Source organism: Crocodylus porosus, unplaced genomic scaffold (assembly GCF_001723895.1).
Source record: "Crocodylus porosus isolate Cpor-Errol unplaced genomic scaffold, CroPor_comp1, whole genome shotgun sequence".
NCBI lineage: Eukaryota > Metazoa > Chordata > Crocodylia > Crocodylidae > Crocodylus > Crocodylus porosus.
Genome location: NW_017728886.1, coordinates 202,072,436 through 202,097,100, shown reverse-complemented (window position 1 = coordinate 202,097,100; position 24,665 = coordinate 202,072,436). Strand labels below are relative to the sequence as shown.

Sequence of the window (24,665 nt, the reverse complement as noted above, 5' to 3'; positions counted from 1 at the left end):
TGGCTGAATTCCCAAAAGTAACAAGATTTACTGACTGCACTAACTTACCTCCTGAGCCCTTGCAAATAATGAAGAAATCTAAAGGAACCAAAAGTATTTCCATGCTGTGAGCCTGCAATACCAGAGATATAATATCTAATGTACCACCAAAACCACCCAGAGTCTAGCCATGATGCTTGTATTTTCCAGATGTCTGAACCCAGCCAGATCCTTGAATTATAGCCAACAAACCTGGCATTGCTGAACATTAACTCTAGAATTAGAAGATGTTGTAGCCAGTCTCACAGAGAGACTCTAAGTAGAGAGGATATATATCTATAAGAAATTAAATGAACCCTACCTAAGAATCAATTTGTAATTTCTTCTAAGTTTATACAAACCTTGACCCTAAAAATAGGTCAGGTAACAGATACTGGAATAACTGTCACCATATTGTAGGACACTTAAGCATTGGCTAACTTTCTCCTGCAACCCTGTCAGTCCCTTTTCAAGTCTTTTGTGAGTTCAAGAGAACTCCCACTCCTTCCATTCCTGTACCTTCTAGCAGTACCCAATTTATATCCCCCAAAATAGACAGCCACAGTCTGCTACCCACCAAATTAAAAAGCATGGGTCACATCATGACCACGTTTTAAGCTTTAAATATGGCAAAGGTGGAAGGAAGGAGGATGTTTCCTGCTAGTATGGTCAGAGAAAGTTACGTCAGAAATCACACTACTTCACTGGAAATGCTGTTTCAATTTTACCTCGTTGTGAGTTATGCTAATATTCAAGCGAGTCCTAGGAAATGTATCAGTATCCAAGACTAGGATATTGGTTGATAGGCATAAGCACAGACCCAAGGTCATTTAAAACCCACTTTTGTGAATTCTCTGAATGGCTGTTCCCCAAATGGGAATGAGGATGTCCCATGAGGTCTGCGCCTTTTCTAAGTCCTCACCATATACAACCATGCATCTACCATCAAAACAGCCTTAATTCACAGATGTAGAACAGTAGACAGCCCTTAGGCTGGTATTGTTCTTTAAAACACGTTGAAGGGGCTGAAGCCACACTGCAGTCTCCTTTAGTGGAAGGTATACCTCCAGCGGTGGTCAATTTAGATCAGAATGTAGACATGCTCTGACCTTACAGCATCCATGAGTAATACTTTTCATCATTTCCATTTGACCAGCAAAAACTGCCCCACCCTGGATAATGAGCTGACCTCAGTGACGCATTCTTAGTACATCTTGCCTGGACAACAGCAATATGGTACGCCTGAGTCCTTTAAAAACTCCAGCTAATATAGAATGCTGCAACATAATATCTGCAAGCAATTTACTTCAACAAATTACCTTAACTGTGAGCGTATCACCTGTCCTCTGCTCCCTCTCCTGTATTTCTATGAATATACTGTTAATTTCAAAGTCTTGGATCTTATCTTCAAGGCAGTCAATGGCATAGGTCCCTCTAAAGCTCTGGTACACAAACCACAGTCAACAACTCAATACCTCGAGCACATGGCACTTTCTGACACAAGGATAAAGCTCAACTGAACAGAAGACAGAATAGCTAAGGAGGCTGGTTCAAGATTTCAGAACAAACCCCTTAAGTAAGCTAGGGATCACAGACTGCTCCACCTTTTGCTCCAACTTCAAGGTGTACTTCTTTCATCTTGTTTTCTTCACTGTATACACTGCTATGGCGTTCATAAATAACCTTCTCCAAAAAAATTAAACTGTAACAAAAAAAGAGAATACTAAAGAGAGAACCAGAATAGAATGGCCTAGAAGGAAGGGCAAAAACACTGAGTGGAGTAGAGGGCTAAGGCATATCTATTGATTCTGCCATGTTCTTGAGAGCTCCTTGAGAAGCACTTCCAGTCCTACTGTTTCACATATGCCAAAGCTAGAACTGATCTCTCACATGCTTGCTAGCAGCAGGAGGGGGCTCCCTCAAGACAGCTTCACTGCCTCTTTTCTGGGTTTAGCATGTTAAGTGTGGGAGTAAGTAGAGTATAGCCCAGTCCTTGAAAACTAGTATGCTGTATTTGGTACAGGACCAATTGGGGCTGGTGGTTTTATACTGATTTTATACCCCTAATCATAGTGGGAAGCGAGGTCTAGCTTTCTGCTGGACAAATATGGTCTTAACTCTTTTAAGGTGTATCCAACTGTCCTTGGCCCTAAAAGAACTATTTTAACAACCAGGGACAGCTGCAGCATTGCAGTACTTGAGTCATGCACTGGCCCTGCTTGTGTCCTTTAAAAAAACAAAACATATTTGTTAGTTTTTCTTTACCATATAGATTTTTAATTATTGGAAACCATGAAGATAATGTAAATCTGTGGCATAAGGATGAAAGATAAGCAATGAACAAAATGAATAATTCTTATCCATCAGCCTAGATGACCTACATATTGGTAACTGATGGCTACTTCACTCTTTTGAATCATCCTTAGAGAAGTCTGATGATCTGTAAACTGAATGAAACCAAGATAAAAAAAATGTAACAAAAAAACCTCTCTCGATAAATTCAGTGTGTATGCAATAATATAACATGCACCTTATGAAAAGAACAGAATTATTTACCAATGCATCATTAGTAACTGGAAGGAAAAATTCTGAATTTTATATTTTGCTATAATTTATATGGACAACTTAATAATTATTAAAGTTTAGTAACAAATGCTACTGAAACCATTGATAAAGTCCCCATTTATTATTTCTGGTTACTGCTAAAATCTGGCACTTTAAAACTGTTACTATGTGTTGTAGCAGAGTCTCTTTGCAGTAAAACAAGATTCTGTCTGCCATAAATGGAGAGGGAAGGATTATTACAGCCCAAGTCACAAAAGTCAGACCACAGTTTGATCCACATTTTGAATTCTCCCCAAGACCAGGATTATTATACACTTGCCAGTGTGTTCAGTACTGTCAAGGCCAATGCTACCCCAAAGAGCTTGCAATCTAATCTGCTGAAGAAAACAGGATAAGTATCATGGTGAAACCCTTCTTAGGCAGGGGCCAGATTTTGCCATCCTTAGTAAAATAAAGCAGTACCTTATTTTGACAGCAGACCTACCATCTTAGATGCTCAACTAGTGTTAATCAGTGTAGTACCATGGAAAGTCAGCATTGCTAGGAAGGTCAGAATATGGCACCAACCTGTGAGCTGGATACAGCTTGCTTTTAATAAAGCTAATAGGATAACATTCCTGTGACTGTCTCTCTTTGGAAAGGGGGCAGAAATAATGTCCGTTACCTAACTTAGAAGAAATCATATAAAGAAGAACTTTTTTCTAGCAGTGAGTTCTAGTAAGAGAAACCTCACCAGCCATGAAAGCACTAGAACCACTGGCTATAAATTATTAAAGCAATTAAAGTTTAGTTGCTCAATAATACCAGCATCAGTATTTGGGGGGAAAGTTTGAAGACTGTGTAGAGACATCAGAAGTGAACATAGGAAAGCATATTAAAATTATGAACATGGCTATAATTTTCAGCAGATCAACATTCATTATTAGATGAAAAATTAATCTCCACAGAATAATCATTCACAGAAAATCACATCTGAATAATGCCAGAGGCAGAAAACGATACCCTAGAAGTAGAGACTCTTTCAACTCATGGAGAATTTTCCAAAGACACTCAGGAAAAAGATATTCTTACAGAGTGAATATGCCAGGCAGGGCAAATACAGCAGTTATAAATTTCTACCTCTTAGCCTATGCCTGGAAAAAAAATCAGTAAGAAATTACATCAACTGTGTTGTAGTTAGCAAACAGCTATCTTGTGTACCTAGAATTTCAGACTCCAGGCAAAAATAAGAATTATCATCATTAAAAGACAATAAGATGCCACAACCTATTAACTTAATCTATTGCAAGTGAAGAACCTAATTTCATTCTCAGAAGTTAGATAAATGACACATTTGCACCGATGAAATCAGTTTGTACACCAGTATATATATAAAAAGAAATGGACACATGACATACAATCCCTACACCAGCATAATTTACTTGGATGCAGAAAGAGTTACCCTGCGGTAAATCAGGTATAAAACTCCATCAGCATAACTTACTTATGGGGAAAATATCAGAGGTATAACAATACTGATGTAAATTACTTGAATCTAGTATAGTGTTACCCTGGGATGAATTAGGGGTAACATTAAAATGATGTCTGTTTGTCTCCTCTGGATCCCAGCATAATTTGCTTGGCTGTACAAAACTGATGTCGAGTACAGTAATGTAAACATGTCACATATCTAGGTCCCTTTGCAAGCAGGAGTCAGAAGTAACCAAAGTTAGACAGGTTGTTCTCCTGACCCAAACCCGTGTAAATGACATTAGACTCCACATAAATAAGCTACAGAGAAAATGTTCAGATATTCTGCAAAAGACACCAGTTCGTAGCAGGTTAACCTTGCTACCTGCAAGCTTATTATAATCTTGATTATTGTCAGGATGATTCTTTTCTGTTGTGAACTATGTCCCAGCTTTAATTTGGGCTTTTATTTCTCTTTTTGTGGGCCTTGTGCCAATCTCCCTGCCACACTTCATGGTATCAACTGCGATTAAGGGCATGTCTGAAAAAATAATGTTATTTTGATTGTCCTGTGTCAGACACTTTGTTTGCATTTTATTTTTCCTTTAAGTCTAATGAACATCTGTTTATGGCTTTGAGCATGAGAGTTTATAAAAAGAAAAAAACCATGTTGATGCTCTCTGATTTCAGCTGGAGATGAAAGTCTTTATAGGCTACACATGACACAAAGGATAGAATCCTGACCCTTCTGAGTTCAGTGCGAATTTGGCTGTTGATTTCAATGCATCTAGGATCTTCTGTAATGCATTTAACAGACACAATGAGAAATAGCACCAAGAAAGAGAAATAGCATCCTACTCGCCAAAAATTCCAGATTCTTTGGCTGCTCACAAGTGTTACTAAATTATTACATGATATTCTTTGGATATCAACTTAAATTGACAGAGTTCACAGAGAGGCAGAAAGCTATGTTTCAAACTGTACCTTGGCTTTCCTAATTTTTCTCTGCATGCCCATGTGATATTCTAATACTCTTCCCTAGTACTATGACAAAGTTTCCACTCTTATGGGATTCCATTTTGAGTTTCAACCCATTGAATAGATTGCGATTTAGCCAAGCTGTTCTAGGACAACGAGGCTAAGGACCTCTTCTTGTTTGTTCCCCATACTTTTCACATTAGCATATAAACATTAATATCAGTATTAAAATTCAGAATTCTGATTAACATCCTAGTTCTGACCTCACATATACCAGTATCATATAACTAGCTCTTAATTGACTCTGTTGCACCCATGTCAGAGATGAAACAGTTCTGTGTTGCTCCCTCATCAGCACACAAACTTTGCACTTTCAATTGAAAAGCTTATGTTTACAAAGAAACTTTTTAAAATTGTATCTACCAATTGGTCCTCCATTATCTGCATACTGTGTCATATATAATGATGTCAATTTTAGGCACAGATCTAATCAAAAAGATTCTGGGCATGTCTACATGAGATGCTGACTGTGCAGTTGCTACTGCACAGTCATTTGGTTCTTGCATACACAACTACTAAATGACTACACAGTAACCACAGTTACTGCACAGTAGCATCCCCAAATGGCTTTTTGGTGATGCTGACTGTACAGTAGCTCATTACTACTGCATAGTAGCTTGTTACTATTGTGCAGTAGCATCGCGTCACACTTTGTAATGAGCTACTACACATATAGATATGGCCACTGTGAGCTGAACCAGCCTAAGGAGAAGCATGGGAAATACTGGGTCTTTGAAATATCCTGGGGTGAAGATTGCTGCTTTCTTCTCCAGCAAAATTTCTACACCCTTACTTCATCTAATCTAGAGGGATGAAATAAGGAGGGGGGCTCTTGCTCCCCTTACTGGCCACACAAACCAAGTCACAATTTAGCGTATTTGACTAAGGTGACATCAAGAATGGACTCAAGGAAATTACTTCCTGCCTCTCTGTGAACTCTGTCAATTTAAAATTGTCATGTCATTCAGATGATGCAAATTCCCAGAACAAAATTTCTGCTTGAGGCTCTGATTACTCCACTTTCAATGATTTTGTTGACTTGACTACACAAATGCACCACACTTCCAGCAAAGCTTCCTGCAGCATCACTTAATTTAGCAAAATAAAACCAAACCCATTTATATACAGAATGTTTGAATCCTGTTGCTAACTATTCTCCATTTTGGAGGAAACCTGTTTCAAACATGCCTGGTTGGGTTAATTCTCCAATTTTCATAGAAAACAGCCTTGTACCTTGAATGTATCCACGCTGTTGGGGTTAAACAGCTGGTATTTCCCAGATCCCAAAATAATTTGGCCAGAGGCCTTGTTTTCTCCATAAGCATAAAGAGACACTGTTGCTGTAGTGCCTGCTGCTTCAAAATTTCCAGTGATTACAGTAATCTTCCAGTCTCCTTCTGCAAAGTAAAAATTAAATGAAAACACTTTTATTGCAGTATCTGCTATATGGATGGTGAGTGTGGTGTGTGAGGCAGCTGATGTGCAGGGACCTGTTAACTGCAGTATATCCCAGTAGTAGTTGTGTTAGGGAAGCAGTGCCTGAACTGCAGAACATTGCAAGTTCAGGATGCAAAAGCAAAGATGTTCCTCTGAACCTCCCCCAAATTTTCTCAGTTTACATAATTGGGCTGGAAGTCTCATGAGAATTGATTCCTCACTGATATTTTTCATTTGGATCATCAGGTGGTAGAGGAAAAAGAAAAGAGCCATTCCTGGAGTACTTGGGTCATGACCCATCTGCAGCCCAGAAATGTAACGGGGGGGAAAAAATGGGAATATATCAAACCTTCAACATTGTTAGAATTAAATCAAAATTTCATTCTCATCTTGCATCCTTAACACTGACCTAAAATTAGTATGCCATGTCAACAAGAGACCTAGCTGCCAGTAGAAGTGGGATTTACATGGGAAATTGTGTTTTTTTCATGAGATTTATAGTAAGATTTATTATAGATGTTTAAAACAATAATATTAGTGCACTGTATTAGAGAATTCATGCATATTGAAATCATGAATGCTTTATAATTAGTGATTTTCAAAGCTTTTTTATATTATAGAACTCTTGTTTAGTGAGAGAGCCGTTCGAAGACAGTCCAGAAACGAAAATTGTGCTCTTGCACCTGAAAAGTACATGCCCTCTGCTGTTTTTTTTTATTGTGCTTTTTGTCCTTTGTGTACAACCGGTTCCATTAACTGGTTTTTTATTCATTTTCCAGGAAGCAAACAACAAATGAATCCCAGCACACAAACTTGCTATTAATAAATGTCACACTGTATTCTACAGTGGTATTAATAGAAAGCTTTGTGCCTGTTAATTGCTGCATGAGTTAAGCCTCTGGTATCTGACAGAAAACATTTTTATCTTGAGCTAGCCTGATTATCCTATGCTTTTTCTACTTTGTATGGATGCATGTGTCCAACACTATATAGGTGTGGCAGGGGTGACAAAGAGGAACGCGTCCCCTAATTCCCACTGACAGTCAACAGAAGTTGGACATTTCCCTTTGGGCCTACCTCATCTTAGTTTGTACAGACCTACTTTTGTAGAGAGGAAATCTCATCAGTTAAGGGGACACTGATAAGTAGCATGACTGACAAGGACAGGAACTGTACGTGGTACCTCAATTTAAATTCAAATTCCCAAACTGTGGAAATTTTTCAGTGGGTTGAAAATAGTTTTGCCTGGATTTCTGTTACCTCAGCCATCATGTTCCAAATGTCTTTTCTCTGAAAGTCTAAAACCTGCCTCAAAAGATTAATCTATGATGTTAGTACAATTTTTTACGGAAGTCAATGTAACTATTTTTCCTGGTTCCCTGTACACCCTCCTCTAACCCTAAGGTCAGCTCCAGAGCCACATTATTAGTGCCTTTGCATCTTGATATTCTGGCCACTTTTAGGAAATATAGAGGAGACACCTTACTGAGCATACCCTAGTTAAACTGCACTGTGCACTCCCCAAAGATGAAGATGTTCAAATAGCTTTTGGTTTGGCCCCATAAACAGAGAGGAACCACCAGCAAAGTCCAAATCCAAATTTTTATCAGGAGCCAGACTTCTACCAGCACATGGGAGGGTCCTGATTTGGACCCGTCTGTGCTTACACTGAACACCTAGGAGTTCTGAAATGTTCTTTGTTGTTTCATTTAGAGCCAAAAGTAAAGAGAGACCTTGGGAAGACAACAAGGGAAAGGAAATGGAGATAGAGAAGAGAATGTGGGCATGGCATATGGATCTGTCTTCCTGAGAACAGAAACACCCATGGTCAACTTTGGAAAGAAAATATGTGCTTCTTCCCAAAACAGGTGTTGCAAACATCAAGTGTTAATAGAGCATAGTTCTGGTTGTTTCTGGAACCAGAAAGCTAGCAGCATTTTTTATAACACAAAACATTTGAGATTTTTATATTGGTTTTTATCAAGACAGAGAATAAAAATGAGACCTTTTGATAACTGCAATTAAAAAAAACCAAACCAGTGAGTTGGGTCAATGAGCCCTCAGAATGGCCTATAGATTGATGCTCATGTCTAGCAACTAGGAAACCCAGGTCAGTGTCCCTGCTCTGTTTCACCACAAACCAGATGAGTACCCTAGCCCACCCCTATTCTCTGGCTATTTTCTTCATGTGCCATTGACTACACATATACCACACAGACCTGCCTGCCTTGACCTGAGGACAGTTTTATCTAAGCCAATGTTTTCACAAAAGCATTTGATCTGATACAAGAAAGCAAATTTAAAGAGAAAAGAAAATGACCAACTCTACTAGCTAGCAAGGTGGTGTTTTATTTTCATAAAAACAAGGAAGATAAATACATGATTAGTATTGCCTCCTATTATTTTCTTGGGCATCTGTGGCCATTTCTATATTCTGTGATCTTTAATGTTTATGCTCATGCTTGGCTGAAATGACACAATGTAGTGTCAAGCCCTGCCAGTACAGGAAGAACCAGACAGAGCATTTGAAATGGGTTTTGTGGCACTAGCCTTTGGAAAGGGCTGACCTAACTGTGGTACCACACCAACAAGACAGAGATTATAACTTTCTGAGAATGGCACAGAGAGGACTGAAGGCAAAGCTAATCATTTTTCCAAATAAACTTTATAAAAATCAAAATGTACATTTGTATATAATTTTAATAATAATTAGATATGCATTTTTTGCCATGGGGATACCACTTGAAATGAGGTAATGGGTCTCAGTGGATATCTTGATTACTACAGTAAACTATGAATAAACATTTCAAAACTTCTTCCTGGCAGTTTCCAAATTATTGTTCAATCTCTGACATAATGTATTCCTCATGGTTGGGGAAAATGTTTATGTTATTAGGATATGGCGCTTAATCTGCATATGTGACAAGGACAGAAAAATCAACAAGTAGAGTTGAACGAGTAGAGTTGGAAAATGAAAAACTAATGGTAAATAATGATTATATATTGCCTTGAGTGAGAGATCCATGATGGAAGGTATTAACAAAAAAAAAAATATTAAAATTGAGCACCAATGAAAATTATATATTTCCAGACAGCAAAAAGACACAAAAACAAAAAAAATGACAGACTAAGAAAAAGAATCTGCAAAGGGCAATACTGAAGTGATTTAGCATTCCAGTCAAAATGAAAAGTTCAGGGATTACTGAAACATTCAAATAGTGTGTTGGCAAAAGACACGTGTGGCAGGTAATTCAAAAACAGAAACAATCTTGTTGAAAAGAAGAAATATGTAATAGGACTTACCATTTGCTTCCTCTTGCATTTTTGGTGGTTGGTTTATTTCCAATTCTGCCAAATATAAACAATGAAGTACAGTTAATAAAAGACTTGTCTGGTGAAATTAAGATTAGCTGGAGGTGGAGGGGGGGTTGATATTATATGACATTAACCATTGGGTTGCTGTATAAGTGAACACTCTATCTTTTACCACACTAGTATTTCCCCTAAAATACCCCTGGGAAATGGAACTGGGGAAGTAGCAAAATGCTTACCTCTGACATTCTAAGTCTAAATTCAGCATAGTTTGATTCCATGCAAAAGAATACAAATTATTGATATCATTTTCATCATGTAATAGTAGTAGCCCTTACCTTGAGGGTAGAGCTCAATTTCTGAATGAATTATACCTTGGGACATAAACGGGAGCCACCTAAGAATAGCAAACAAACAAGAAAGAAGTCAGGCATCAACTGGTTTTTCTTTGCATTAGTATATTATTGAATAATCCAATCCTGGCTTCGAATGTTGAGTACATGTAATAACAAGGCAACTGTCTCTCGAACAGGTGCAATACAGTTTGATATACATTGGGTGCATCTACACCTGATGCCACACTGCTGTAGCAACATGCTACAGTGACATAGGATCCACGGGTGTCTACAAGTGACCAGCAGCTACTTCGCCATAGTGGCACACTCGGCGTGCCACTACGGTGAAGTAGCTGCTAAATATAACTGTGCACTGTGTGTGTGCGTGTACAGTTCAGTATGGGTAGTTACAGAAGGAAGTATTAAAGCACAGCACAGTAATTTTGCCATAGGACAACATGTAGATGCACCCATATTCATGAACACCACGTGCCCCTGGAGGCTGGGGGGGTATGGTGACCATCTGCAGGCAGTGGCAGTGGTGGCAGGGGAGTGATGGTGGTGAGCAGGGAGCTCCTGCAGGTGGCTGAGGCAGTGTTGGCGGGGAGTGAGGGGTGGCAAGTGCTGACCAGCAGTCGGCAACCACCAGCAGACACCACCAGCAGTGGTAGCAGTGGCCAGCAGCAATTGGGGACTGCCCACAGATGCCACCAGTGGTGTTGGTAGCAAGAGGTAGGGGTGAGCGGCGACCGCCCACAGGCACCACTGGCAGCATTGCTGGCACTTTTCATAGGGGGTGCACTGCCAATTTCAGAGGATGTACGTGCACCCGCATGCAACCCCTATGCATTGCCAATGCTCATAATAAAGGCCCTTTGTAGGGCCTCGATCCTACAAAGACTCTGTCACTGGAATTGAACTAACCAGATAGGATCTCTTTGGCTGGTTGCTTTTTTTTTTTTAACTTATACTTCTATTTCCTGCAATACATTTATACCTCACAGGGTGCATCTACATGAGACGCTTTACTGCACATTTGTCTAATCTAATATACATGCACAGCAATTAGACTAAACACATCTAGCTTATGAAGATACAGGCATAGGACAAATCTTATCCCCCCTTTCTCCTGATGCCCCAGCCCATGCACAGTATACTGAGCTGCCCCCAAGGTCAATGAAGATGCAGTCTAGTCAGTCTTCTTTCTAAGAATGACCAAACCAAAAGGTACTTTTCAACACTCTTACCCTGGAATCCATCTACCCAACTCTTTTAGTTCATTTCTGTTCCACAAAAATTGACTGTAGAGAAGGCTTTTTTTTTTGTCTCAGTTTACTGAACCCAATTAATTTCTTGTGTGACAACTAACTTCCACAGAGTTACACTAGGGATGAATTTAGTCTATCGAGTCAAATCTGGAACTCTATGGCAATTCCAATTAAGCAGGGTTGTGCAAGATGGCTCCAGAGAAGGCAAGAGGGATAGATTTTTTCTTTATCCAGCTGCAGAACCTGTCCCTGTGGCTAACATCAGGGTTGCAATAGCTCTGTCACTGCAGCCCTACATCAGGAGTCAAGGTTAGCTTACAAAGGTACAAAGCAGCAACTGCATCAGGCATCCTTCTTTTCCCAAAGGACATGTCAGAACTGCCTTAAGTGCTTGGGTAAGGGTATCCCTCGTATTGCTCAGCTGTGGGGTATGTGGGGCTCTTCTGGCAGAGGTTTCCCTTAGCCAGAACCTCCTTCTGATGCCAGGACCAGAACTGTGTCAGTTCTGGTACCTAGCAGCTGCTATATGCAAGATAAGCTCTGCTTTTTGGAAAACAACTGTGATTTAGCTGAAGTTGCAAGTAAAAATATATTCAGTTTCTGAAAACTTGTATTGCAGTTCTCTGCATCTCCAATGTCTCATCCTGTCAGTTTCCAACCACCACCACATGTCAACTTCACACCAAGGACTGGCATGAAACTGACAAAGAAAGAGAGAGGTCTGCAACAACAGGAAGAGATGCTGAAAATAACCAGAAATGATTACCAGTAACACCCGCAGGAAAAAGGTCAGTGAAACTCCTGATAAATATTCAGTCCCTTTTGTTTCCAGAAAAGGAAAGAAAAGAAAAACTTTAGAAGGGGTAGGACGTCATATGGCTCTTTTCTAATTAAATAAATTTTGCTTTGCTGACTGAAAACAGAGAACTGGGGCCAGAGCACTCAGCACCTTCAGCACCTCAGTACTGCTCTAATTCACTAATAAACCCAATCCTATAAGGTCTGAACATCCCCAACAGAACCTTTAAAAAGAATTTTTTACCTTAAAAAAAGAATAAAAAACCTTTAAAAAGAACTTAAAATCTAATCACATCTGACCCTAATAAATCAAATGCACCAAAAAACTGACCTTCTGTTTTTCATTGCTATATGTATTAGCCTAATGGCTTATTTATACTGTGCTCCTTTTAAAACCACATCGTGCATATATTTTATCATCTTAAATTCTGAAAGAGAAATATTACTTTTTCATTAATACACCTCAAAAGATTATTTTAAGAAAAATCCAAGAGAGTGACTAGATTCTGCCTAGAAAAAAAACTGAAGTCAGGCTTTTATCAAGTTAAAAAATGCTGATACTTCTGAAGTTAAATGACAAAAATAGAGAATATAGTATCTTGTTCGTTCCATAGATCAGGAAGGAAAAAAAACAGACAAGTTTTCTGGTATCAAATTGAAATAGTCATTATGGCTGAAGATAAAACATATGAGAAGTACCTCTGATGAACAAATCATTTCCCTTCCTTGAAATGAGCACTGTGTTTCTGCTGTACCTTTTAGCCAATAAGGCAGAATCAGAAGCCACTCCTTGATAGTCTTGCTGACCTACCTTAACCTCTCTACAGTAGCATTATTCTTTTCAATAAAAAGGAGGAAAGAAAGAACTTTTCCTTCCTTTTCCATTTTATAGTCTCTGCTGTTCAACTCTTTCCACTGACCAGACTCCTATATGCTAATTATCCCAGCATGAATTCACCAAAGTGCCCTGTCATGCATGACTTCTGAGTCACATGGCTCACTGGAGGATGGATTTAATACTAAGCTGATCTTCCTTGCTTGAGGTAAGCAGCTGGCCTCATTTCTCTGTTGAGTCTGCTGCCAGATTCATGTCAGAGAGAAGTATATGTTTGTTTCAAAATGTATTGATGGAACAACAACCCAATTGCACCCAAAGCTGCACCCCTTACTTACACAAGAAATGCTTCATCTCATACCTATATATTTATCTTTATATATATAATTAATTAGGATTTAGAGTATGCTTTTCATCTCAAAGCATTTCCCAGAAGCACGCAAACATATTTATTCCCATTTTAAAGATAGGAGACTGAGGCACAGGGAGTTTCAGTGATCGGTCAAAGTTATGAACAAATGAATGACACTTCTGAATGTACTATGTGATATGATTAGAGCACTGGTAATTCCTGTGTAAAATGATCCTTTCCCCCAAAACTTAAAGACTTTCTGCTTTTTTGAAAATAGGTTTATTATGTATTGTTGCTTCAGATTTTAGATTCAACACATTGCATGGATTAATAATAGCCCTTGACCAGCTGGAAAGCTTGAATGTGGCATGATAATACCATACATCTACCTGATAAGCAATTAAAAGAAGCTTTTCTGAGATAAGGACATGAGCTATGCTGCCATAAGGACAGCTGAGCTACTTGCAAACAGTTAGCAATGATTAGAAGTAAGAACATCTACCTCTTTTTCAATTAAAACAGGATAGTTTGGAGCAAATCCAGTCTTGCACCATATTAAACATCTTTTCTTGTGCAATAATATATTATCTCATATTTTCAAATCCAGGTATCTGGTAAATCAATTTGCCAAAAGTTGGTATTTTGTTCATAGAAATACAGATACCTAGCAAGAGCACCTAATTCCATCAGTGGAAAGCAAATACAAAGCTCAGCAATTCAACTCAGCCTAGCTTGACAAATGAGTCAGGTGGAAAAGGGGGCTCAAGTCAAATAATGTACAATAGGTACTTCTCCTTGTCCTGACATCCCCTGGTTTACTCCTAGAAATAAGACTAACCAGACTGCATCTTAATTGACCTTGGGCAGCTCAGTGTATTGCACATGTTGTGGTGGACCAGGGTGAAGAGACGTCAACCAGGATGCTTTATGTAGCGTTATGCAAATATGGTTTAGTCTGCAAGTTTGGGCAATGCCATATGTATTATCTGTATCCACATCATTCTCTAAAATGTAAAAAGCCTGAATGACACAAGATTTCTCAAATGACTTTAGCTATGCTCATTTAATTACTTACATTGAAGACCAAAATACTTCTATTCGACATTCTTTTTTCCCCTCTCTCCAAACCCAGTGAAGGAACAAAGGCTACTGCTACTGTGTAAGTCTGTTGGATTTCACATGGAGAATTATGCTTCAATTTAAAAACTTGCTTGTATGATTTATTTTCTCTTTCAATATGGGAAATTCTCACCCACAGTCTTGAGCATTGATCCTTGTGTGCACAGTTCAATAATATAATGTGCTGAGATACAAAATTGCCTTTGCTACACATTACCTGGCAATCACTACATTGAACAATCCATGCTGGAGCAATAAGTAATATGCATCTAGATAAATAACACTTTGTAATATTCTGAATTTGCCTTTTCCTGGAAAAAGCAAACTTAACATATTTATTGGCAAAACATCTCACCTGGGCATTGTGGACAAGGTTCAGAGCCCAACAAACCAATATGACATTTGAGAAGACAAAGCTACATTAAAAACAAAAGAACTGTGTGTAAAATTCTACCTCTCACAGTTGAAAATATATTCAGAGTCCTTCTCAGCTTCTCTGATGATCACTTTATCGCAGTACCAGTACTGTGACTTGTTATTGGCCTCACAGTGCAACAGCACCTTCTGCAGCTTTCCAAGAGATACAGCTTCTATTTCAAATGTATCAACCTAGAAGACAAGAGCCAAACAACACCACACAAGACATGGCACACTGAGAAAGTCTAAAAAGCTGCTGTATTATAAGAACCTGAGCCAACTCTCATAACAGCCAAGGAAAATATTCCCATTGGCTTTAATGGGAGTCAGATTGTACTTGAAGGGCCTGACCAATGCCCATTGAAGTTACTAAGCATCTTTCCCCTAAATAAAAGAATGAGTCTAATAATTAAAATTACTTGTTTATCCCTGCTCCAAAAATGGTACAGAATTCTTCAGTACTGGTCCAAAAACTGACAAGTTTGTTCCACCAATTTCATTTAAGGTATTTTAAAATCATGTTCCTAATAAGGGATATTTTTAAATGTAGACTTCCCTATCTTTTGGTCTTTATGGTTTCTCCTACTTACTTTACATGGTGTTTTCTTTGAAGAAGCTGAAATCTGGTGTGCCATTTTTTCTTTGTTATCTATTTACATTTGTGCTTAATTTTGATAAAGACTACTTTATTAAAGGTGTGCAGCTAGCTAAACAAGACAAATGTTCAGGTTGGCCATGTTTTGACATAGTAAAGAAGAGTATACAGTTCACTCCAAAGTAAACAGCCTGAATCACTTGCAATGTAAACATCCAAAGAAACAAGGTCAAAAGCTATAATTTAAAGTTATATGCACAGGGAGGCAAACAACTGCATTAAGACAATGCAAAGTTTGCAGTCAAACATCAAAACAGGAAACTACAGGTTATCCATTCAACCTTATTTTTGACTCATGTGTACATATTATATATACTCGTCAATTTTCCAGAGGGCCCTGACCTGAGATAGTACATACTGAATGGATAGCTATTTGATATTTCTCTTCATTCTCATTAGTTTGTGTGGCCATGTCCATTATTTACTGCAACTACCCAGACCACCTGCTGAATACAAAATAATTAATTTCCTGAGGGGGCCTTGCTATAGGACTGTTATTGCAACATCTAATTTCCTTTAAACATTAATAGATTGTTCTTCACAACACCCCTCTGAAGGGAGGTGGTGTTATCACCTCTATTTTACAGATGGAGTCGAAGCATACAGATTAAAGCAAAACTGTCAAAATGCCAGCTGCTTTTGGGTGCAAGCATTAATATTTACACTAAGCATTTAGTATTAATATATTCAGAACACAGCTTCAATAAACTGTCCTCGGTTTCACCTGGGAGGGTTCAGCATTTTTGCAAAGCAGATCCTAGGTCTCTCAAATTGACTATCCAGAAAACAAAGAAACATACAGGCCAGGTACGGACATTACACTTTTACTGGCATAAGTGATTAGAAACCAGTCTACACCCGTAACAGAACAGAAGTTCAGCACACAATAACTAATTTAAAAATGGCTGAACCTGGTCTAAGATTCTTCCCCCCACTCACCCTCCACCAAAGTGCAAATGTGTGTTCTGTTCACTATCAATCTGAACTACTCTGCTTACAGAAAACCACATACCTTAGATCAATTCTGCCTTGAGCTTTTTGAATGTCTGTACCTAGCCACAATGAGCAGCCTCTTGTGAAAAGTTTGGTCAATTTCCTGTGTGATTTCCAGCATCATACAGGAAATCTGTGGCAGAAATATTGATAAAATACAGTTTTCTTGGACAGAGAACAACTGTTTTATCCTCTAAACAATTTTTTCCCCCTGCAAACCCATGCCTCATTTGTGCCTGTCAACTTCTGCAGTTAGAACTGTATCCTCAACCTTTTATATAAATTATAATGAAAGGCATTGTCACAAGCCTACACAGTAGAGCTCTCTCAGAAACTTTAGCAAGGTTCATTGACTCCTTTAATGATTACTTATATCTAAGGCATTACAAATATGGAAAAACCTGTAGTCTATGTTGTTAAATGAGTATAGATCTACTTGTGCTTTCCCAATAGATTATCATTTTGCCAGACTTTCTAATAACAATTCTTCCATATTTATATAGGGAGTTGATTTTTTTTTAAAGTATTATGACAAATAAGTGATAGGAGCCAATGCGTCTGCATTAACTACACCCTCAGCATTAGGTCGCCAGGCTAAGACCATGTCCTGTGTGACACTACCCCTACACAACCATGACGTCCTTAAAGACAACCATAAAAAAGTTAGCAAATCATGGACAAATGTCTTCTCAGTCTCTTTCAGGCTGGAGTCTCTCTCTTATGGCTAGGTGTTGCCCCAAACTTCTGCTCTGGGTTCTTCAGCTCCTGCCTTGCCAAACTCCTATTTCAGCCTTGTTCCTTTCCCAGCATCACCCACCTATTTCTTTTCAGTTGCCAGATGGCAGTGTAGATTACTGGTTCCTGAGCTAGCTTCAGTTCTGAGACATCTGGCATTCAATCCTACTCCTGCTATTGCTTTGTGTGGCCCGTGCCTGTGTTCTGGGCAAATACTCCAACAAGGCATTCTGTATCAATTTTGAGGTGGGTAAACATTTCTCCCATGTTACAGATGGAGAAACTGAGTCACAGCAGAGGCTAAGTGATTTGCCAAAAGCCACTGAGGAAGTTGATAACTGAGCCAGGATCATTATTTAGTAGCCATGCTACAGTAGAATTTTAGGAGTTCCAGAAGTTCAGACACTTGCTCAGTCCATTAAGCCACGCGACAGAATGCTGCATGTATTTCACTTATAGAAAGGCTTTTAGGTGAATGAAAGACAAATGAGATTGCTTCCTTTTTACCTGGGCTGCATTCAGCAGAATGAAAATGCTTTTTGGTATACACCACATGTTAAAAGAAATAAACAGCAAATGGGATCCTGCGGAGACCTGAAGTAATGGAATAATTTCGATGCACTCACTTGCGTCCAGCTTTAATTCCTTGTGCCTTGACTGAAAATGTCTGTATTTTCCTATGTGGTTTCTCTTTCTTCTATTTTTATATTTCTCTCATATCATTCTGTTTAAGCTTCTCTTGCCTGTTTACTCATTTGGCTTATTATTCCTTTCCAGTTTACCTAGTCCTGTTTTATTCTTACTTCTAATATTGTCTGTTATGAAAACACTGTATTATAGTTTTAAAATATTTAATAAAAAGTAGCTAAAGTGCTGTGTAACTGTAGCCAACATTTCCATTTGTTCCTTGCAAAAGCAATTTTTAGCATGTGTAAAGGCTACTTAAAAGCATTTCTGTGAATATGCAAAATTCCTTGTTCAACTTTACCATTCCTCTCTGAAATTTCACTGGCATATCTGATTTATGCAGAAGTCTTAAACCAGAATCTCCTCTTTTTCCATAAATACAAAGGTAAACTGAAGAATCTGTTTCAGCTTGCTCCAAATGGCCAGTGTAGACATAAACGTTGTATCTTATAACTTCCAAAAACAAAACAGAAAAAGAGAAGAAAACACGAGTTAACTGAGTCCACAAAGAGAAAGATTACAATCCATGTGTATTTGACACTTTAGCATACTGAAGACTTTACCACAGTGTTTTCTTTGCAATAAATTTTCAGTTAATGTTCACCCCTGAAAATTCTTGTAAGAACTTTCATCTTCAATTGCATATTTGTGAAGTACATACCTGGATAAATGGATTTTCCACCTTCTACTAGTGGGAGCTCACATATAATATCTCCATCTCCACGGCTTCTTGACAACCACTTGTTTGCTGGAAAATTTAACAGCCTCCTACTCTTTATGTGTTGCAGTGTCACCTAGGGAAAAAGCAGAAGTAATAACCATAACAAAATATATTTTCTGTACTGCTGTGCTGAAAGAAGAAACCCTATATTTTCCTTTGCATATTCTCCTTCGTGTATCCTTTTCTTACTTCAGGAAAATAGTACAGGTAAAGTGTACACAGTATCAGTATTTACAGTTCAAGACTGTTTCTATTTTTGTTTCCACTTTTGCAAAGCACCTTAGCCTGGATTCAGAAAGACCATCTATAGAAAGAATCTTTATGCCCATTTGGTCCCTGATATTTCTGCTGAAACTACCAATATTTATTTATTATCTTCTAAGAGTTCTCAAAACATGTCTTAGTTTTGGAGCAAACATGCTCATGAATTAACTTTGCCTCCTTACTTTACTAAATATGACTGGTTCAGATTTTTTTGTCCATGGATCACCTCCATAGTCTTTTGTGCTGTATTTTGGCAAGTGGTCTAGGGCAGGGGTGCTCAATCCCCAGCCAGATCTGGAACATAGAGCCATGTGATCCAGCCTGCAGGGCTCCCCAGAAACCTGGAAATTTGGTAAGGAGGAATGATAGCAATGAAGGCTGCTACCACTCCTCCATCACTAGTTTTCTAAGCCCCATGGACCAGATGACATGGCCTTGCATGTGGGATCCTGCCTGTGCATGGGGAGTGAGGCTGGACCCAACCTGGTGCCATATGGGGCCATGGCCCAATCCAATAGGTACAGGGTTGGGGTACAACAGGCACACCCTACCATCATGTCCAATGCTGGAGCTGTGGTTGTGGGGCTACCTGCAGTAGGAGCCAGTGCCTTGGCTTTTACCAGAAGGTGGGCAATTCCAGCAGCACCATGGTTAGAAGCTTTACCACCAAGGCCATAGCCTACTGTGATAAGTCTTTTGCTCCAGCTCCAGACATGGGGGCAGGGCTTCTGGTGGAGATGCTGCTCTACTGCTCTAGCAGGGGTGCTGACTGGGGCAAAAGTTCAAGGGCCAGATGACACAGGTCTGTTGGCTGCATCCAGCTTATGGGCGATATACTTGACACCCGTGCTCAGAAGGAACAAACTAAAACCCTGGATTCAGAAGACTCTTATGCTCTGCCACAATTTAATATGGTTTGGAATTCAAATGTTGACATTTATTTGCCATTGAATTCTATAGTAACAGCTGTCTCATGTGTTGCTTCCTGTTATTCGAAGAGCAGTTTTATTTCCTTTTTGAGGAGCGGTTATTATAGCAGCATTTCTTTCAGTTTTTTCCTTCCATAAACCTTCATTAGGGAAAGCGATCAGTGCCAGAACTATTCTGTCTTTGTTTCTGATGCTTTTTTGAAAGACTATGCTGTGAAAAAGTTTTATAACCTAAATTATGAAAACAGATCCTTGCACTCAACTTCAAAGACCACATTCTGGGGACAGAATAACTACTTTAAATTGGTCATCCATCAGAATGTTAATTTATTTTATTTAAATAATATTTATTTAAAATAAAAAAAAATTGTTCCAACATGAAATACTCTTACAACAGCCATTTTAATCTCTAATTGAATGTATAGACAACTTCAAAGGTGGATTGAGATAGCTCCCCCTGCTGATTCACAATAAAAGCAAAAATTAGGTACATTGCCATGAAACACAGCATTCAAGCTATTTTTTTCTGGCATGAAAGAAATGGTTGGAGGACTGGGAAACATGACTTAAGAGGATAGGCTAAGGAAACTGGACTTAATCAGTCTGAACAAACCAGAGAAGACTGAGCAGGTGTTAATAACAGTCTTCAACTACCTCAGTGGCAGATAACAGAACAAGGAGCAATGATCTCAAGTTACAGCAAGGAAAGTATAGGTTAGATATTAGGAAAAACTTTCTGATGAGAAGGGTAAAAAAGCACCAGAACAGGCTATCCTGAGAGGTTGTGAAATCTGCATCCTTGGAGGTTTTTAAGAGCTGGGTAGATAAAGCCTTGGTTGGGAGGATATATGTAGGGATGGTCCTGCCCTGCTTTGAGCAGAGTGTTGGACTTGGTGACCTCCTGAAGTGTCTTCCAACCCTACATTTCTATGATACTGTGAAATTCTTCAAATCCCAGGGACACTTGGACTAAGACATTTTAGAAATATTCTGTAACTAACAGGATGGAAAACGGGATTCTTGAAATCATTTGAGCATAAATGAAATGTTTAAACCTCTGCTCAGGTTTTATATTGCAAATGTTAAGACCTTTGAGCTAATGTCAAAATCTGTCATCATTGTTTGATTCAGGTTGCAAGATTCAGATTTGGCAAGATTAAATAATAGAGCAAAAATGATGTGCGCGTGTTCCACAGGTACAAATTTCTTATATAGAATTTTGAAAGAAATACCACATGATGGACCTGTACTGATGTGAATTTATTCTGCCTAATCTGTCCCAACATCAATCAGCAAAATAGCACAGAATTATATAATTTAGTAGCTTTGCAACATCTTTTTTTCTAAGAATGGCATTTTTGTGAGCAAAGATGTGCCCAGTCTACCCCAGCTTATTCATAACCAACTCCCATCTGTTCAGTGCTTCTGGCCCCATAAATACCATGGCCTTCTACAACCAGTTTCTAGAGTTAGGCTCAGAGCATTTGATAAAACAGACTGAACAAATTAAGTTAAAATTTAAGTTGTTAGAAAACAAAATTTGGTAGTAGGTAACAGTGCTGTGAAATTGGAATAAAGGAACCATAAGGTTTAAAAATGAAAAAAATATTTAAATTGCTAAATTTAGGAGACTTTAAACCACTGTTTGTCTCAATTCTCTCATTGTAAAATGGGGGTGAGGAAAACATTTATTCCTGCTTTTAAACAGTGTTAAGAAAAATTGCTAGTATGTATAATCAAACATGTTATTCATTATCTAACAGAGCACACAGTATTTATAGGACTTCTAAGGAAATATAAAGATAGTGCTTTAATTCAAAGAACTGATTAAGCTGAGGACCAAACATAACATTAGCAAAAAAATTCTTACCTTTTGCAACTTCCATTCTGGTTGTTCACTTGTTCCATCATGTCCTATCCTTATCTTGTAGATATTCCCAATATTTTTTATTTCAACCTGATTTTAAAAAAGAGTACAACCTCATATAACTAAGAATGAAGCATAAAGCTCTATAAGTAAGATTTCTCTAGGCTGAAGATGGTTTCAGCAATGCCATATCTTGAGTACTGTAGCCAATTCATGACTAAAAATAGTCTTACAAACTCACTTACTTTGGATGAGAAGCTTCTTGGTGGTAACAGTAGGATTCCATATACAAAAGTGACAGGCAAAGGTACATGCCTATCTGTGTGTATGCAATGCTAATTATTTCCTAACTTCCTTGAAAACCGGTAGTAATTGCATGTACACGGACAGGCATGGCACTGAGCGTGTATTTTTGCAGGCAGACCCTTTTAAACTGCATCTTTTCAAAAGATGGCCATCAAATTACCAGTACATTGTGCATTAGTGTACATTATTTGGGAAGTGTCTAGATTGTTGCCTTAGTAGTGGCAACCAAACAGTATATTTATAAAAGTACAAGCAAGAATAACATCATTGCTAAATATCCTGTAGATGATCTACAACTTTGATTAGGTAAGATCTGTGCAGAGGTCAATGGTTTCTAAAGCTAATTTCAAACCAACTGTGTAAAACTAATTAGTTTAAGAATGCAGTTTACTCCTCTAGTTGCCCCTACTTGTCTAAGATATAAAAGAAACCGGTGTTTCCTCTGCTGCTTACTAAATACATTTAGCTTATTTAATGCAGACTTCATGGACATTAGGTACAGATTTATTTTATGCAGTAAATATAAGGGGAAAATGTTTTTCACATGACAGGATTATTTCTCCAGAGGTATACAGTAAAATAATGTTCTTCACTTTTATTATCTACCTGAAATTCATCCTCCTGCCTGGGAAGAAACAGCTGCTCTCTATTCTGCTTGCCAAGAGTTATTGGTCCAACTATGCCTTTGTCTCCATATATCCACAAAGTGATGTTTGCTTGAGTTCCTACATTTCCTGTCAACACTGACACTTTCCATTCATTGTCTGAAGGAAGGGGACACTTGCTACCTTGGGTATTTCTCTTTTCCTCTGTGAAATACAGAACATCAGTGTGAGGTCAAAATCCACAAGAAACTGACAGTCTGTTATAACATCAACACATGAGGATAATGTAACAAAAAGACACCTGAATTTTTCTTCCTACTAAGTGAGGAAGCCTAAAAAGAGTGATGTTTGTTTCATGTTACACCATATTTACTTGAATATAAATAAGATCGGGGAGGGGTTCCCCTCAATAAGCATGGAGAAAAAAGCCCCTCTTCTTATATTCACATAGGGAGTGAAGTGAGAAGCATGCAGCTGCTGCAGCGGTAAGTTTGGTCCTGAGCCCAGGTGGATGCCAGAATCAGACCCACAGGAGCCTCCTGCCCCACCTCTCCACTTCCCCTCTACAACTTCTGTGCCCCTCACTCCCTTGCCTCCCCCTTACTGTCAGTGCAGCTCAGCTCTGGCTCGGGCTGGGGTTTCCCCAGACATGGAGCAAGTGAAAACTTCTTCCCCTGCCCAGCTAAACAGCAATGCAGACACTGCTGCACTACCTGCCAAGCCAATCAGCAACACCAACATGGCTGCATGGCCAAGCAAGGAATGAGCTTCCACATACTATACCCTGGGATGGAGAAGCCTAAGTTGGGGGTGGGGGGAAGCAGAAACTAGAGGAATGTGGGGAGAGGCAGAGGCTGTAGGAAGCTGGAGATGTGGGGTGCAGGTGGCAACAAGGCAGCAGGGGGAAGAAGTAGGTGGGAGAGAGGACAAGGGGACCACTTGACCCCCACCACTGCTTCCCTGCTGTAGCAGTGGGGTTGGGGGGGGTGAAGTGGAAGGGGAGGGGGGATTTAAGACAGCCCTCCAATCCTTAGATTCTATACCTGGAAAATTATAACATGTAAAAATTTTCCACACATAGAAACTAATTATGGGGGGGGGGGTCTTATATCCAGGGTCATCCTATGTTTGAGTAAATATGGTAGTTAACCTAAGTAGTTTAGCTTCAGCTAAGTGGAAAAGGATGTGTACCTCTAATGTGTGCTAGCCTTCCTATCCTTACTCACAGATAATTGAAATATCATATTTAGAAGCCACCAGCTTCTAAAACCTTTAAAATACCTACAGGGTAGTAAGCGATTGGAAAATAAAACCATGGAGAGCTGAGAGAGATGGTATAATTGAAAGCACTTTTCGTTCCATTAAAATATGTGCTTTCTTGGATGAGGGTCATACCTTGATAGATTCACCAATGCCTGAAAACAGAAACCAATTAAAGGCCAAAACAAAAAATGACTGTGGATTTTAAGGGGCAGGATGGCTTTATACCTCTTAAAATGAGCCCAAGCACCCATTTTCTTTTTTCCCTTGCAAACAAAATAAAACAGTAAAAAGTGTAAAGACTGTATTGTAGCAAGTTACAACAAACACAATTCACCACAGGCCACTGGCAAGGTTAAACTTATGACCATCAGCACCAAAGTACAGCTAGCTGGGCTAATGGGACTAATCATTAGCTTTTGGGAACAGTAAATTGTTAAACTCTGGGCCAGATCTTATTCCACTACTTAGACACCTCCGTGCCTACAGGTGATCCTATTCTGCCCTACTCAAGTCCCTGAAAAACAATACAAAAAGTGAATTAATGCTTCTTCAGGAGTTTGAGCAAGGTAGAACAGGATAGCACCCAGAAACTTAGGGTGCAGGCAGAAGTGTAGCTCCCAGCTGTAACTCAGAATGATTTCTGCAAAGCACTCTGAGTTATAACACTACCCCAGACCAAACAGAAGTTCACTGTTAG

The 24,665-nt window shown here is 38.9% G+C and overlaps 1 protein-coding gene across 1 annotated transcript in view; it reads right to left on the bottom strand.

Moving 5' to 3' along the window:
• RP1 (RP1, axonemal microtubule associated) overlaps positions 1-24,665 on the bottom strand; it is a 328,710-nt gene that overhangs the window by 165,853 nt on the left and 138,192 nt on the right. Inside the window, exons 18-25 of the mRNA XM_019542502.1 lie at positions 22,707-22,909; positions 21,798-21,884; positions 18,675-18,807; positions 18,315-18,466; positions 14,981-15,135; positions 10,158-10,216; positions 9,811-9,855; positions 6,304-6,467 (exon numbers count right to left, since the gene is read on the bottom strand). Of these exons, the coding sequence (XP_019398047.1) occupies positions 6,304-6,467; positions 9,811-9,855; positions 10,158-10,216; positions 14,981-15,135; positions 18,315-18,466; positions 18,675-18,807; positions 21,798-21,884; positions 22,707-22,909 (998 nt within the window). The remainder of the gene's footprint in view (positions 1-6,303; positions 6,468-9,810; positions 9,856-10,157; positions 10,217-14,980; positions 15,136-18,314; positions 18,467-18,674; positions 18,808-21,797; positions 21,885-22,706; positions 22,910-24,665) is intronic.